General features: G+C 40.5%; 1 protein-coding gene across 1 annotated transcript in view; it reads right to left on the bottom strand.

Moving 5' to 3' along the window:
• RCC1L (RCC1 like) overlaps positions 1 to 11059 on the bottom strand; it is a 42588-nt gene extending 31529 nt beyond the window's left edge. Inside the window, exon 1 of the mRNA XM_090276903.1 lies at positions 10662 to 11059. Within this exon, the coding sequence (XP_090133029.1) occupies positions 10662 to 10991 (330 nt within the window). The 5' untranslated portion in view covers positions 10992 to 11059. The remainder of the gene's footprint in view (positions 1 to 10661) is intronic.
• Positions 11060 to 14184: the final 3125 nt, after the last annotated feature.

Below are 14184 nucleotides of genomic sequence, written 5' to 3'. Positions count from 1 at the left end.
ATGTGATATGGTAGAGATGGAAGCTAGGGCTATGGTGGTAATCATATTGCAATATATAAATGTATCAAGTCAACACACTGTACACTTTAAAATTACACAATGTTATATGTCAATTACACCTCAATTTCTTTTTAAAAAAGAAATACTTAAGGCTGAAAGGAAATGACAGCAGATGATAGCTAACAATTACAAGAAGAAATGAATAGCACCGGTGAAAGTAATTACATAGGTAATTATAAAACATTGTATAAATATATTTTCCTCTTCTCTTAAATGATTTAAAAGACAACTACATAAAACAATAATTACAGAATTGTAGGCTTAAAACATAAAAAGATGTAATATATATCACAGTACCCACAAAAAGGAGAAAGGAGGAAACAAAGCTATGTTGGAAGAAAGTTATTATAATTTTTAAGAATTAGGTCACTACTAACCTAAAGTAGACTGTGATAAATTAAGACACATATTTGTAATCCCAAGAGCTACCACTAAAAATAGAACTCAAAATATATAGTAAAATACCCAATAAAGGAAATAAAAAGGTCCACTAGAAAAATACCTATTTAACACAAAAGAAGGCAGTAAAAGAAGAAGAGTTATAAAAAAAGACACATACAGATAGCAAAATGGCAGATGTAGTCTGCCATATCAATAATTACATTAAAAGGACATGGACTGCGTAAGATCAGTGAAAACACTGGCAAATATTGTCAAGATCAACTTTTCAGAACTCTAGAAATTTACCAAAGGCTTGGAGCAATTTGGAGAGTGTTTACTCAAGAAAAGCAGCCAAATATCAACCAGAGCAGCAGGATTCGCATGTTTTAACTTGCCCTAGTCCCGTTCACCTCTCCACAGTTCTGCAGGAGCCTTGAAAACCAACATCTTACAACCACAGTGAAAATCAGAAATCTGGCAGCCACTAAAGGTGGCAGAATAGGATTGGAACATCAAAGCCCCATTCCCAGAGAATTCTCATTTGAACTATCTGGTGGTTCCCTGGAAGGCCCAACTTGCAAGTCTGTCTTTACTTGGCCTGACCCCTCAGCAAAGACGGAGTGATTTATTGTTTACAGGCAGTTAAGGAAATTTCTGTCCAATTACTGGCTGTCCACTAAGCTAACTGAACAGAGACATCAGTGCCCACACATGACAAAGAATATAAACTTTACCAAATTAGTTCAAAGAAATCACTAAACAACAACAAACAGCAAAAACAACAAACCCTGGGGAGTGGGGGTATTTTATTTCCAGAGTTGCCACCTCGTATCATTTTCGGAAAGCAATAATAAATTATAGCCCTTACACAGGATGGGGCGGGGGGGGGGGGGGAAGCAGTCAACAAAAACTGTTCCTGAGTAAGCCCAGATGTTATAATTGCAAGGACTTTAAAGTCAACTAGTTTAAATATACTCAAAGAACTAAGAGAAACCACATGTGAAAAACTAAAGAATGGTATGAGAACAGTGTCCCACCAAACAGAATATCAATAAAGAGGTAGAAATTATTTAAAAAGAACCAAATAGAAATTCTGAGGTTGAAAAGTACAATAACTGAATTTAAAAATTCACTAGATAAGCTCTCATCAGATTTGAGCAAACTTGAAGATAAGTCATTTGAGATTATCCAGTCTGAGAAACAGAAAAAGAATGAAGAAAAATAAACAGAGCACCCAGACAGGTGTGGCTCAGTTGGTTGGGTGCTGTCCCACAAAGCTAAAGGTTACCGGTTCAATTCCCACTCAGGGCCCATTCCTGGGTTGCAAGTTCTGAGAGGCAGCCCATCGATGTTTCTCTCTCTTTCTCCCTCCCTTCCCCTCTAAAAATAAATTAACTTTTTAAAAGAAAAATAAACAGAGCTTCAAATACCTGTGAGACACATCAAGCATACCATCATACACATAATGAGAAAGAAGAGGAAGGAGTAAAAAGAGTATTTGAAGAAATAATAAGGGATGGCGGATGAAATGAATAGGAGCACAGAGGTGTTTAGGCAGTGAATATAATCCGTATGGTACAATAATGATGGATACATGTCATTACACATTTGTCCAAATCCAAAGATTATACAGTGGAACCTAAGTTTTCTAGCTCAGTTCATCCCAGAAGGCTGTTCAAGAAATGATTTGTTTGAAAACCAAATCATTTTTTCCAGGTATCAGCATGAAAGAGTTGTCAGATCAAGAACCAAAGTTTTGTTTGACAACTGAGACATTTTTTCCACAAACAACTTGGTCGTGAACTGAATTATTAGAGATGGGAAACTTTCCAGAACCCAGGTCTGACTGTACATCATATGAATCCCAATGTAAACTATGGACTTGGGTGACTGTGATGTATCAATGTAGGTTCATCAACTGTAACAATGTACCAGTGGGGGAAGGGAGCTTTGATAATGGGGGAGGCTATGCATGTGGGGGCAGGAGCTAATACATGAACTCTATGTACCTTCTACTCAATTGTGCTGTGAATCTAAAACTGCTCTAAAAAATAGTTTTAAAAAAAAAGAATGTCCCAAAACATTTCAAATAAATAAAATCATGAACCGAGAAATCCAAGAAGCCAAATGAATTTTTTAAAATGATAAATTCAAAGATATCCACACCTAGAAATATCATAATCAAACAGTCAAAAGCAAAAGACAATCTTGAAAGCAGCAAGAGAGAAATAACATCACATAAAAAAATCCTCAATAACATCAGAAACCATGAGAGCCAGAAGGTAGTGGGATAATGCGTTCAAAGTACTGAAAGAAAAAAAACTGTCAACCAAAAAATCTATATTCAGCAAAACTATGTTTAAGAATAAAGGACAAGAGGGCTTCCTGCCAAGATGGAGGCCTAGATGGACACAATGAATCTCCCTCCACAACTAAGAAGGAATACAACTACCTCAAAACTAAAGACAAGCAGAAGTTCCAGAAAATCGAGCTGCATGGAAGTCCAACAAACAGAGATATAAAGAAGAAATACTTATCCAGACCCTAGGTAGGAGGGGCAGAGCTGGCGCAGAGAGGATGTGGTGTGGTAGCACCAACAGTGGCAGGCCAGGGGAAAGCACAGTCACACGTTTTAAAAAGTAGGAAGGGAAACCTAGGGAGCGCTTCCAGAACGAAACCAGACAGCAAAGCACATGGTTCCAGCGCCAGGGAAAATAAACCCTCATTGCTTCTGACTGTGCAAACCAGTAGGGATTCCGGTGGAGGCAGAAACTGCCAGTCTCTCAGCAGAGTCCACTTGTTTAAAGGACTGCCACAGTCCTAGGATGTCCGCAGACCCACCCACTATGGGAATGACAGCCAGGGCAACAGCGAGAGAGGCACCAGTCCCATACGGAAGCAGGAGAAGTGCCTGGAAAAGGGGCGAGTGCTGAGCAAGTGGCATTGTTCCCTCTCAGACCCCTCCTCCACATACAGCACCACAGTGTGGTAAAACGGGCACCCTGTACTGATGAATACCTAAGGCTCCGCCCCTTACAACCTAACAGGTGTGACAGTTCTACCCAAGACACAGAGGCTAACAAACACAGGAGCCTATCAAGATGAGAAACAGAAAAGTATGGTCCAAAGGGGGAATGGATCAAGGTTCCAGTGGGAGAACTAAGCGGCGAGGAGAGAGTCAACCTAACAGATGAGAAGATAGCCAAATTAACAGACATAGAGTTCAAAACACTGGTGATAAAGATGCTCACAGACTTGACAGGAATGCTTGAGTACAGCAAACACATAAGGGAAGAAGTGAAGGCTATGTTAAATGAAACAAAGGAAAATCCACACAAAACCAATGGTGAAGGGAAGGATACCAGGGTTCAAATCAATGATTTGGAACATAAGGAAGAAGAAAACGGTCAACCAGTACAGAATGAGGAAACAAGAATTGAAAAAAATGAGGAGAGGCTTAGGAACCTCTGGGACAACTTCTGAATCATTGTGGTGCCAGGAGGAAAAGAGGAAGAGCATGAAATTGAAAGTTTATGTGAAAAAATTATGAAGGAAAAATTCCCAAAATTGGTAAAGGAAATAAGACACTCAAGTCCAGGAAGCACAGAGAGTCCCAAACAAGCTAGACCCAAGGAGGACCACACCAAGACACATCATCATTAAAATGCCAAAAGTTCAAGATAAAGAGAGAATCTTAAAAGCAGCAAGAGAAAAAGCAGAGAGTTACCTACTAAGGAGTGCCTATAGGACTGTCAGCTGATTCCTCAAAAGAAACTTTGCAGGCAAGAAGCAACTGGCAAGGAGTATTCAATGTGATGAAAAGCAAGGACCTACAACCAGGACTACTCCATCCAGCAAAGCTATCATTTAGAATGGAAGGGCAGAGAAAGTGCTTCCCAGAGAAGGTAAAGCTAAAGGAGTTCATCACCAAGCCATTATTATATGAAATGTTATTTAGGAAAAAGATCAAAACTATGAACATTAAAATGACAACAAACTCACAACTATCAACAACTGAATCTAAAAAATAAAAACAAAATCCAACTAAGCAAACCAGAATAGGAACAGAATCATAGGTATGGCGATCATTTGGAGGGTTATCAGCTGGGAGGGAGAGGGGGAGAAATGGGGAAATGGTACAGGGATTAAGAAGCATAATTGGTTAATATAAAATAGACAGGGGGAAGTTAAGAATAATATAGGGAAGTGTGAAGCCAAAGAACTTATATGCATGACCCAAGGACATGAACTAAAGGGGGTGGGATTGCTGGAGGGAAGTGGGGTACTGGGCAGAGGGGAGCAAGGGAAAAAAATAGTTGGGACTCCTATAACAATATAGTCAATAAAATATACTTAAAAAAATAAATAAAGGGTAATAGCCCTGACCAGTGTGGCTCAGTTGGGTGGGTGCTGTCCCCCATGCTGAAAGCCTGATGGTTCAATTCCCAGTCAGGGGACCTGTGAGAGGGAAGCAACTGATGTTACTCTCTCGCATCCATGTGTCTCTCCCTCTCTTCCTCTCTTATCTCTCTAAAAATACAATCTGTTATTAAAAAAAAAAAAAGAATAGCCCTGGCTGCTGTGGCCCAGTGGATTGAGCATCCGCCCCATGAAACAAGTGTTGCTATTTCGATTCCCAGTCAGGGCACATGACTGGGTTGCACACCAGGTCCCCAGTTGGGGGCGTGTGAGAGGCAACCACACATTGATGTTTCTCTCCCTCTCTTTCTCCTTTCCCCTCTCTCTAAAAACAGATAAATAAAATAAAATAACATAAAAATAAATAAAATATTTTTAAAAATTTTTTTAATAAAATAAAAATAAAAAATTTTAAAAAGAATAAAGAATAACAAGGGTGGCTATTTAAAAACAAAATGAAAATAAGTGTTAGCTAGGATGTATGGAAATTGCTTGTGGGAATGTAAAGTGCTATAGCCACTGTGGAAAACAGTTTGGGAGTTCCTCAAAAGGTTAAAAATATAATTACCATATCATCTTGCAACTCCATTCTTATGCATATACACAAAAAAAATTGAAAACAGCGACTAAGATACCTGTACGCCAATGTTCATTGCAGCATATCTGCAATAGCCAAAAGGTGGAAACAACCCAAATGTCCATCAAGAGACAAATGGATAAACAAAATGTGGTATATACATAAAATGGAATATTATTCAGTGGTAAAAAGGAGTTTCTGATACATGGTACAATATGGATGAACCTTGTAGACATTATGCTAAGTGAAATACGCTAGACACAAAAGGACAAATATTGCATATTTCCACGTATAGGAAATATCTATAATAGGCAAATTCACAGAGACAAAAAGTAGATTAGCAGTTACCAGGGACTGGGAGCAGGGAAAATGGGGAGTTACTGCTTAATAGTCAGTTTCTGAAAAGTTTTAGAAATAAATAGTGGTGATGGCTGCACAACACTGAAGTAATTAATGTCAATGAATTACACTTAAAAATTGTTAAAATAGAAAATTTTATTATATATTTTACCACAATTTTAGAAACTAATATGTAATATACCGAGAGCCACCGACTATACACTTTAAAGAGGTGAATTGTTTGGTGTGTGAATTATTTATCAATAAAGCTATTTTTTAAAAATATTTTTAGAAAGAAGATATAAAGCTATTACCCAATATATAAAAATGGAAAGAATTCACTACTAGCAGATCTGCCATACAAGAAACACTACAGGGAGTCCTGAGTCTGAAATAAAAGGACACAAGACAGTAATTCAAATCCACATGAAGAAATAAAGAACACTGGTAAAAGTCACTGCATCAGTAAATACATTTTTAATGGATAAAAATATAAAAGACAGTATACATGTATTTTCTGTTTGTAACTTTTTCTCCCGGAGTAAAAGAAAACTGTAATAATTATAAATACGTATTAGTGGGCATACAAGGTATAAATATGTAATTTATGACAATAATAGCACACTAGAGGGGCAGGAAGGGTTGGAGCTATATAGAAATGGAGTTTGTGTACAGTATTGAAATTAACTTAGTAGTAATCCAAATTAGATTGTTTTAAGTTAAAATGTAACCCAAGGACAACCATTTAAAAAAGAAAACTGTAAAAAACATAGTAAAAGAAATAACAAGGGGAGATAAAAGAAATAACCAGGGAATTCAAATGGTACACTACAAAGTAGCTATTTAACACAAAAGGCACAAATGGAGAGGCAGAGAAATAAAAAGACATCAGACAAATAACAAGATAGCAGACATACAGCCTACCTTAGTAAATTACATTAAATGTAAATGGATTAAGCATTCCAATTGAAAGGCAGAAATTGGTAGAATGGATTAAAAAAAACAAAAACAAAAACAAAACAGGATCTAACTATATGTAGCCAAAAGAGACACATTTAGATTAAAAGATTCAAAAAGGCAGAAAGTGAAAAGTTAGCAAATGACATAAGCAGCCAACAACAATGATAAAAGAGCTGGAGCAGCTACACTAATATCAGACAAAACAGAATTGAAAACAAAAAAATGTCACTCAAGACAAAGAAGGCATTTTATAATAATAAAAGGATCAATGAATCAAGAAATACAACCATAAATATGTTTGCACCTAGAAACAAAGCCACAAAATACATGAAGCAAAAGCTGAAAGAACTGAATGGAGAAACAGACAATTCAACAACAGTTGAAGGATGTCCATATCCCACTATCAATAACAGATAAAACAAACAGGCAGAACATCATAAAGTATATAAAAACTTGAACAACACTATTGACCCAAGTGGGTGGGTGTCATCTATAACCTGACACCCACAAACAACATTAACATGCACATAGTTTTCAAGCATACCTGTCATCTAAAATCTGACATTCACCCAAACAACAGCAAAATACAGTTTTCTAGCACAAATGGAACCAGGATAGATATATTCTCCAGGATAGATCATATGCTAGGCTATAAAACAAAGTTTCAGCATATTTAAAAGAACTAAAATTAGCCCTGACCAGTATGGCTCAGTTGGTTGGGTGTCCTGCAAAGTGAAAGGTTGCTGGTTCAATTCCCAGTCAGGGTACATGCCTGGGTTTTAGGTTTGGCCCCATGTTGGGACGTGTCCAAGAGGCAACCGACTGACGTTTCTCTCTCACATGAATGTTTCTCTCCTTCTCTTTCTCCCACCTTTCCTCTCTTTCTAAAAATAAATAAATAGCTCTGGCTGGTATGGCTCAGCGGACTGAGCGCCAGCCTGCAAACCAAAGGGTTGCCGGTTTCAGTCAGGGCACATGCCAGGGTTGCAGGCCAGGTCCCCAGTTGGGGGTGTGCGAGAGACAACCACACATTTGATGTGTCCCTCTCGTTCTCCCTTCCTTCCCCTCTCTCTAAAAATAAATAAATAATATCTTTAAAAATAAAAATAAATATAATCTTTTTAAAAAAGAACTAAAATTAAATCAAGTATGTTTTCCAACCACAAGAGAATTAAATTGAAAATCAGTAAAATAAAAAATTAGGAAATCCACAGTATTTGGAAATTAAATACTTCTAAATAACTCATGGGTCAAATAAGTAATAAAAAAAGAAACTAAATACTTTAAATGAATGAGACAAAAATACAACATATTAGAATTTATGGGCTACAGCTAAACAGTGCTTAGAGGAAAAATTATAGCCATAAACACCTACATTAAAAAAAAAAAAAATCCAACAATATCCTAACCTACTACCTTAAGAAACTAAAAGAGAAGAGCAAACTAAACCTAAAGCAAGCAGAAGAAAAGAAATAATAAAAATTCAACTGGAAATCAATGAAACAAAAAACAGAAAAACAACAGAAAAAATAATTAAACTAGATGTTAATGAATACTAAGTTAGACTAAACAATGAAAAAGGGGACATCACTAACCCACCCTACAGAAATGTAAGATTATAAGTGAATACTATAAACAACTTTATGCTAACAAATTAGATAACTGAAATGAAATGGACAAATTCCCAGAAAGACACAAATTACCAAAACTGACTCAAGAAGAAAAAATTGAATTAGTAAAAAATATATAAATAAGTAACCCAGAAACCTCCTCATACAAAGAAAAGCCCAGGCCCAAATGAACTGCTTCACTGGTGAATTCTACCAAATGTTTAAATAAGACATAATATCAATTCTTTCAAACTCTTCCAGAAACTCCTTCTCTGAGGACAAAACCAGACAAAGACATCACAAGAAAAATATTCTCAACAGAATATCAGCAAACCAAATTTTTGGTTTAATATCCGAAGATTAACTAATGTGCTATATTCTATTACTAGAATAAGACAAAACCATACAATCACCTTAGTAGACACAGAAAAAGCATTTGACAAAATCCAATCTCCATTTGTGATTTCGAAAAAGAAAAGAAACTCTCAACAAAGTAGGACAAGAAGGGAACATCCTCAAACTGATAAATGGCATCTATAAACAACATACTTGATTGTGAAAGACTAAATACTATTTCCCGAAGATCAAAAATATGGCAAGGATGTTGGCTTTCACTATTTCTACGTAACAGTGCAATCAAGCAAGAAATAAAAAGCATTCAAATTGGAAATAAAGATGTAAAACTGCCTTTATTCACAGACATGATCCTATATGCAGAAAATCCTAAGGAATACACAAAAATCTATACATATCAAGGTCACAAGATATAAGGTCAACATACAAAAACCAATTGTATTTTTCTACATAGTAGCAACAAACACTCCAAAAATTAAACTAAGAACAAATTCTATTCACAATAGCATCAAAAAGAATAAAAGAGTTAGGCATAAATTTAACTAAATTTAACGAAAGAAGTGCAAGAGTTGTACACTGAAAACTGCAAAACAAGAGCTGAAAGAAAATGCAGGTGTAAACAAATGGGAAGACATTTTCTGTTCACAGAATGGAAGACACAAAATCGTCAGATGGCATTTGAGTCCAAAGCGATCTACAAATCCAACACAATCCCTATCAATATTCCAGCAAGCATTTTTGCAGAAATCGGTGAGCCAATCCTAACATTCATATGGAAAAGCAAAAGACCCAGAACAGCCAAAAGTTTTTTATAAACAACAACAAAGCTGGAAGACTTACATTTCCCACATGCAAAAAACAAAAACAAAAAACCTTACCCCATACCATACACACACACAAAAAATCAATTTAAACGGCTGGTTCATAGACCTAAATATAAGAACCAAAACTAAAAATCTTCTAGAAGAAAACAGGAAAATTATCTTTGTGAGCTTGCATTAGGCAAAGATTTCTTAGATATGATACGAAAAGCATGATCCACAGGAGAAAAACTGATCAACTTAATTTCATCAAAATTAAAAACTTGCTCTCCAAAGATCACTATTAATAAAAAATTTTAAAAAGGCACAACCTGGCAGAAAATATCTGCATCATCACATATGTGATTAAGAACCTGGAGCCAGAATACATTAACTTGTACAACTCAATATACGAAGTAAACAATCTAACTTTTCATCACCTTGAGCTTAAATCCCCTGGTTCTCTTGACCTCCCCTTTTCAGTTAAAGGATCGTTTGTTATCCTTGATAGAAGTCAGGAGCCAAACCTGTCAAATCTGCTTCTTTCTCAACACCCAGCAAGACTCGCACTGCCATCCATCCCTAAGCATCCAGTGCTGGTCTGAGCGCTGCTTTCCGAGATGACCGCCGGGCTGGAGCTGCGCTTGGCCGTGATCTTTCCACTCCGAGTGAAGTCGGAGGCCTCCTGCGCAAACCTTTCTCGTGGGTTTGGGCCGCTCACCCATCTCTCTCATTCCTGTTCCCTCTCCGGTTAACCCTTCCTTTCGAGTTGGTCACCGAGTCCAGCCGGCCCCTTTTCTCGGCCCCTCTCAAGCCGCCTTTCCTAACAATGGGAATCTGGGGTCTCCCGGCCCGAGTGAGACTCCTACTGTACGTGCCCTACCAGCTGTGAGACCTGGGACCTGTCCCTTAACCTCTCTGAGCCTTCCCTTCCCTTCTCTGTGACTGGGGTGACAACCCCGACTGCTGGGGTCATGTGCGAATGACAACACCCGGCACATTCCAGCCACTCGGTGAATGTGGGCAGCGCCCGTCTCACGCCTTCCCCTCCTGGGCCTGCTGCCCGCTCCGGGGTCGCCCTGCCCGAAGTTTGACCACCCAGAGTCGCCAACTTCTCCAAGAGCGCCAAGTGCCTCGGGAGGGGGAAGAAAGAGGTTGCACCTTTTGATCCAGATCCAGGCGGTAGGGCACGGGCTGGATCCTGCGGCGCGGCCGCAAGCCGGCGCGGGGCTGAGGCCCAGAGCTGGGCACCACGAAGGTGGGCACGCCCAGCGCCCCGGAGAAGCTGAAGCCCCACACGAAGATGCGGTCAACGCGAGCCGCGCGCTCGCCCACGTACTGGAACACGGGCGCGTCGGCCTCGGCCTCCGCCGCCTCGCGCCGGCTCCGCGAACGCCCGGCCGCTGTCCAGTGCCCTCGCCATGGCCCGGGGCCCGGCCCGCTTAGCCATCGCCCCAGCCGAGCCCCCGCCGCCAGCGCCGCTGGCCCCATACTCGGCCTCACGCCTCAGCTGCTCCTGGGCGCCGCCATCTTGCGTGACCCTTAACCCCACTACCCGGCGGAAAAGCCTGCCACCACGTTTGCTACTGGCTGGAAGCAGAGGTGCTGAGGGAAGCGCAGGGCCCCAGCTGGAGGGAGGGCTGGGCGGGGCCAGGCACCAAGGAACCGAAGTGAGCGCACCTTGGGGACCCGGGCCTGGCCCCGCCCGCATAGTGCGCGCGGACCTTCGTCCGAACTCCATCAGGTGGCCTGAACTCACTTCCCTTCCCGCACAATGTACGTTTGCTGAGCTTTTGCTCTGTCGGGGGGCGCTTTCCTTTTGTTGCAAGGCCCTTCACTTAGCAATCAGCAGAAGTAAAACTTAAGGAGTGGCCCACTCTGTGCAACTCCAAGGTAGCACCCCCTACTCTGTTTTACTCCCTTTGCCACTGTCCCTCGTCATTTCTTACCGAGTTGCAGCTGTTCCTGCTCCCGTGAGCTACCAAGCCATTCAGGCCGGCTCCAGCCACAGTGAGACAGAATGTAGCTCTTACTATTCGTTGTCCAAAAGCCTGCAGCGGTTCTCTGCTGTCGTCAGTGCATTCTCCTCCCAAGTCACCTTGATCCTCAGCCTGTCACTCCACGTGAGTCAGGTGGTTCTACTTGTAACTTTTGAAACCTAGTGCCGTGTCAGACCTCCCTCCTTTGCCCGCTGCCTCACTCCCTGCAGATGTCTAGCAAACTCCTCATTTTCTAAGTTTCAATTCCAGCACCTCCTTTGAAGTTGCGTGAAGGCAGGAACTTCAGTTTATTCTGATTAGTCTCAACAATTTTGTACTAGGGTTTAGCATGCCACCAGGAACAAGGGACGACTTCCACGTGAATGAATGATTCAAGAGTGTAAGGACCTGGGTTCCAGTCCTGACTCTGCTACTGACTTGCTACATGGTGCTGGGAAATTGTCTCCTTTCTCTGGATCTCACTTCCAAAATAAGGAGGTAAAAAAAATTAACGCACGACATGAAACTTTTTTCATAAATGAGGTGTTTGGATTTTATGGCCTGTAGGATCTTGCAGCCCATTATGATCCATGACCATGTTCCCAAATACTAGTCCCAAATGCCGAGGGCAAACTATTTCTTCCTTCCCTTGCTTCCTTTTTTTCTCGTTCTTTTTATATTGCTTAATACCCTCAAGTAATCCACTTTTAATATACTCCCAAGACCAGTTACTTTGTTGTTTTGGAATGCGCCTTGTATTCAGTCTGTGAAAGGTGTTTTTACTGTTCTGTGGAGAAATGTGGTTGATGTTTTACCGTTCTGTGGGGCTGTTTTATAAAGGGTGACGTGGGAAAACTGATAAAATGTGGTAGCCATGAAACTGCTCCTCAAAGGCCTCCAACTACAGGGAACATAATTGGCCAAAGCTATGAGATCAAGAGTCTGCTGGGCAATAAACTCTATCCTCTGTTTACACTGAGGTCATGCTTCCCTGACTCAGCAAAGCAAGAATACACACTCAGGCTGACTGGTTCCTGGGAAGCATGGACTCCTCTGATGGTCAGCATTGGCTGGAGAACCCCCCCACAGTGGCCTTACTAAACCTTCCTTAGACTATACTGCACTCCAGGACACTTTGACCCAGCCTCCCCTCTCTCTCACCCTCACTTAGGGTCAGACTTGCATCAAGGCCTGATGGCTCTCCCAGCTTTCCCAGGCTCTGCCGCACCTCCGTTTTCTCTTACAGAACATTTTCCCTAATAAAATCCTTGCCCATTTAATTCTGTGTTGGTGTTCTAGTTCTTAGTTCTCAGAGGACACCATTAACATATAAAGAGCCAAGGCATGAAGAAATGAAAGTGTGAGCCATTAGATATACTGGGAAGTGTTCTTAGGCAAGGTTACAGCAGGACAAAGGACAAAGGTGAGAGACTGCTTGGGTGCCTGTGCTGCTAAGGGACCCAAGCAGCTTAAGCTCGCCCAAAACACAGCTCTTAGATTGTTTTTGGTAGATGATGATAGCCACCAAAAACTTTGCATTGGTCATGGTTAACTATGCCCCACAACTTCATTACTAGGTTATGATAAAAGCAAGTCTCAAGCCAAATCTTGTCACATAGACATTTACTTTAAAACATTCATTAGGAAGTAGGGATCATATGATCTGTAAAACTGTAAGTTCAGGGAAGTTTCAGCTCTCTGTCCTTTTTGATGCAACTACCAGCCCTGTGCATGAAAGATTTTCTCAAAGCAGCTAGAACATTACAGACACAGAATTTTGTTTCCCTTTTAAGAGCAGGTGGCATTATAGTTGACAGACCATCTCTAAGAGTGAAGGCTTCACTGGATCCTCATACCTTGTCCACGTAAGGGGGAGAATAGCTTAAAAATCTGGTTTCCAAGTCTTGTTTAGCGCTAATTTCACAAATGAGAGCCCATTTTTCACATTCTCCATGCCAGTTATATCAGCTATCAATTTATTGCCTGTCAGCTACAAATCCACTCTTCACTGACTGCTCTGGAAAAATAAAGATGGGCCCTTTAAATATTTTTCCTGGAGAAACAGAGTAGGAGAAAGAGGTCTTCATCCCTGGTTTCAGGTGCCTGAATACCTTCTCCAACACCCAGCTCCTGCAACAACTGGTGGCGAGCAACACAGAGCAGCCAACACCTCCTCCAGCAGCTCCCTGGTGCAATGTCATGGCAGAGAACCTCCTATGAGGTGCCCCCCATGAAAGACTTCCCTTGGCCCACTGCAAAATGGATCCCTGCAGAGTTCCCAAGCACACAGCACTACAGTGACCCTACCATCCCTGAACCATGGTTGTGCCTTTTCCAACCTTCCTCTGCCTGTTTCTTCTCTTTGGGTCCTTGGTGGGTTGGATGAGGCCCACGCATATTGGGGAGAGAAATGTCTTTACTCAGTCTACCAATTTAAACGCTGATCTCGTCCAGAAACACCTTCGCAGAAACAGTCAGAAATAATGCTTAACCACTTATCTGGATATCCATCCTGTGGCCCAGTTGAGTTGACACATAAAATTAACCATCTCAATTATTAATGCAGTTTGAGATATTTATATATGTATGAAATGCATATAAATTTTTTAATTGTTTTTCATAAATTAACCATCCCAATTCTTAATACAGTTATGAGATACTTATATGACATGCATATACAATTTTCAACTGTTGTTTTATAACTA

This window comes from Furipterus horrens, unplaced genomic scaffold, assembly GCF_987537825.1.
Source record: "Furipterus horrens unplaced genomic scaffold, mFurHor1.1.pri manual_scaffold_5, whole genome shotgun sequence".
NCBI classification, from domain to species: Eukaryota; Metazoa; Chordata; class Mammalia; order Chiroptera; family Furipteridae; genus Furipterus; species Furipterus horrens.
The sequence above is the reverse complement of the archived record's forward strand: the minus strand, read 5'-3'. Positions and strand labels throughout refer to the sequence as shown.